This window comes from Anneissia japonica, unplaced genomic scaffold, assembly GCF_011630105.1.
Source record: "Anneissia japonica isolate Jap-2015-1 unplaced genomic scaffold, ASM1163010v1 scaffold249534_len3002_cov191, whole genome shotgun sequence".
NCBI lineage: Eukaryota > Metazoa > Echinodermata > Crinoidea > Comatulida > Comatulidae > Anneissia > Anneissia japonica.
The window spans coordinates 1-3,002 of NW_022691412.1; the positions used below are offsets into that span (position 1 = coordinate 1).

At 32.6% G+C, this 3,002-nt stretch overlaps 1 protein-coding gene across 3 annotated transcripts; it reads left to right on the plus strand.

Annotated features, from left to right (window-relative positions):
• The first annotated feature begins 993 nt into the window (after window positions 1-993).
• Window positions 994-2,996, plus strand: LOC117100050. Of its 3 annotated transcripts, XM_033239599.1 has the most exons (4): window positions 994-1,012; window positions 1,165-1,252; window positions 2,002-2,121; window positions 2,404-2,996. In XM_033239599.1, the coding sequence occupies exons 2-4, from the start codon at window positions 1,204-1,206 to the stop codon at window positions 2,727-2,729; spliced, it is 495 nt and encodes a 164-aa protein (XP_033095490.1). In that variant the 5' UTR covers window positions 994-1,012; window positions 1,165-1,203; the 3' UTR covers window positions 2,730-2,996. The 3 variants fall into 3 exon arrangements, with proteins under 3 accessions (XP_033095490.1, XP_033095489.1, XP_033095488.1); XM_033239598.1 differs by lacking the exon at window positions 994-1,012 and having other exon boundaries at window positions 1,075-1,252; XM_033239597.1 differs by lacking the exon at window positions 994-1,012 and having other exon boundaries at window positions 1,076-1,252; window positions 1,996-2,121.
• The last annotated feature ends 6 nt before the right edge of the window (window positions 2,997-3,002 follow it).

The window sequence follows — 3,002 nt, forward strand, 5'->3', positions numbered from 1 at the left end:
TCTGGTCGTACCATGCACATACACGGAAATAACTGTTAATTATTATATGTGAACAATTAACTAATATAAGAGCATTTAAGATTATTACTCATTTTAACGAAAGTGAAATAAAGAAAAGCAGGTGTGAATTTGTATATTCTATTCCTAAATTGGTTATGTAATCAAGATGTTAAACGGAGCCCACAATGTAATTAAAAGTAATGTCATTTATATTTTTTAAAGCCTGGAACGTACCCAATCTCTAGAGCATGGTAGGTAGGTCTATGTATATGTGATAAATATCACAAATATTGCAAATGGATGAAGAATAAGACAGTATCATATATAATATAAAGATAATAATAAACGACAATATCCATCTGTTTCTACACTCAGCATGAACAATATTTAATAGAGGCACCTAAAATAGTCATTAATCAAAGTTAACATTATAGCCTTATTCCACTTTACCAATGTCCTACATGTTATAGCCTATGTTGTTGATCCTCAGATATTATTGTTTTTATCATATCATCATCATTATCATTATGCTATATATGCTTGTCACTGTCATCATCATCCTTATCCTCATCATCATCATTATTCATGTTCATATCGTCAATGTCATCGTATAGCCTTATTCCACTTCACATAATGTCCTACATGTTATAGCCTATGTTGTTGCTCCTCAGATATTATTGTTATTATCATATCATCATTATCCTTATGCTATATAATTATACTTGTTACTGTCATCATCATCATTATCATCATCATCAGCATTATCACTTCTACTACTGTTGTTTTAGTTGATGTTTCCCTGTAATTTTATAACTATAGAAGATCATTGAACTCATATGAAAATGAATGTTGAACTAGTAGGTCCCTGTAACATTTATGTTTACTTGTACCATATTCATTTCCAAACTGTTAACTGTGTTACTTCCTTGTTTTGGCGGATGTACCGGTACTAGTTGAAACACTGCGGCTAGTGTTTGTTTATTTTGTTATGATTTAAGATTACTAGGAAAAGGTAAGTCTAATAACATTATTATTTATATTTGTTAACTGGCTAAACAGACTTGATGAATGAGTGTGGTTCGCAGATAATACGGTTATCATAATGACGATGATTATGACAATGCGTAATAAATCCAATAAAAAATGTTTTCTTTTCACGGTCAGAAGTACCGGTAAGCGTTTTTAAAGAAATGCCAACAGACTATGGAGACGAACACCACACCGTCATACGATGAGGATATTTCGAGTAATGGTAAGGTTTACTTTATTGCTTTTATTTTAATCAGATTCCAAACTAATCGTCAATTATAGAGTCGAACTAATGAAACCCCGTATCATATTGATCTTTGTTTTTACATTGTATCAAGAACTATTTCCGCATGTGCGTAAGAGTGTAAAACAGTTGCTTCTAATCGGATTCAAATTACATGAGTTTACTTCAGAGACACTTGATTGTGTGAAATATATCTACAAGCACTAGAAAGTTACACTAGACTGTAAAATAATCTCCGCTAATGTTTAGGTCTGTTTCATTTAAAAGGTCCATTGCTTTTTGATATAAAGCGAGAATCTATTCACGTTCAACGAATTATGTTGTTTAAATATTTTCGTACATTTAGGAATCAGCATGTACTGAATATAATTTGTGACTATATAGTCTAATTCATAGACTTATCGTACATCTTTATCTTTCTATATGGTTCATTACCTTTGTCATAGGCAATGGATCACTTTTAAATAAGAAATCAAACACAGCACTTTATGTATCTGCATCAAAACAGAATGTTTATTTTACGAGTACTTTTAACCATACGTCAGAAATCATGCGACATAGGGTCAAAATTAGTTGTACAATAAATACTTTATTCTGGGGCAAATACTATTTATAAACTTATCTTGACTTCCTGTATATTTAAATGTATATATAATGAGCGTATGCACTCTATTTCAATGAGAACCATCACCTGGTAATCGTAACTTTTGCTTATATTTTAGTTTCAGTTATAGAATATGTATTGTTCGGTATACTTGTCATCTTGTGTTTCATCTTAGTCATCTTAATGGTGAAGGTACTCCAAAGATATAGAGAATACGGATACTGCATAAAAATAGAGAATGTTCGTAAGTACAACAGCAGTCCCTAAATTTGTTCCTATTTATTTTAACGTTTTAGTCTCTAAATTTTAAATACTAGTAAACTGAATGTACCGGTAATTAATTTTCCTTTATTAACTCCTAACACCAAATAAGCAGTGGAGGCCATGTTCAAACCTAGATGAACCACGGAAAACTTCCTTAAAGAGTAATTTTGAATAGCAAGTCTGATTTTGTTGAGTTTTAGAGGGCCTTATAGTAAGTTACTGTTGCAAATGTCTTATTAGGGGGTTTTTTTATGTTTTGCAGCGACAATCCGAAGACTGGATTCAGAATATAATCGCCAAACTGCTCTAGCTCGAATTGAACTACCTCCAGATTACCAAGCTGCTACTCTGCCACCGCCAGGTGGCGGCAATCATGATCGCGAGGAAAATCAGACAGATCAGACAGTGGTGAATGAGAATGAACGGCCGCCCTCATATGGTACTGTGATGAAAAATAGATTTAGTAAACATTTGTCGAGGTTTCTTACTTCCATGAGGAAAAAGAATCAAAATAATTCAACCGAATCACAAGAGGGTCAGCCGCAGCCAGCTTTAGTACCAAGTGCAATGGGTGAAGAACACGTTTGACCATGGGTTAATTTTATTTTATTTTTGTTTTGAACTCTGTTTATAGTCGGTGGCTCTTACAGTCTGGCCCGGATACATAGTGGTCAACTTTTCTCTGTATGTATTTTGTTGTATAATATATGTAGTGTAAATATGTTAAATGTAAATGTACGCTTCATGCACATTAATAATAGGCCTAGATCATTAAACATTATTTTTTTTTAAATCTAACTGATTAGCCTACATAACACCTAATAGTTTACGATTACTGGCGGTCCTATTATAGGTTCACTA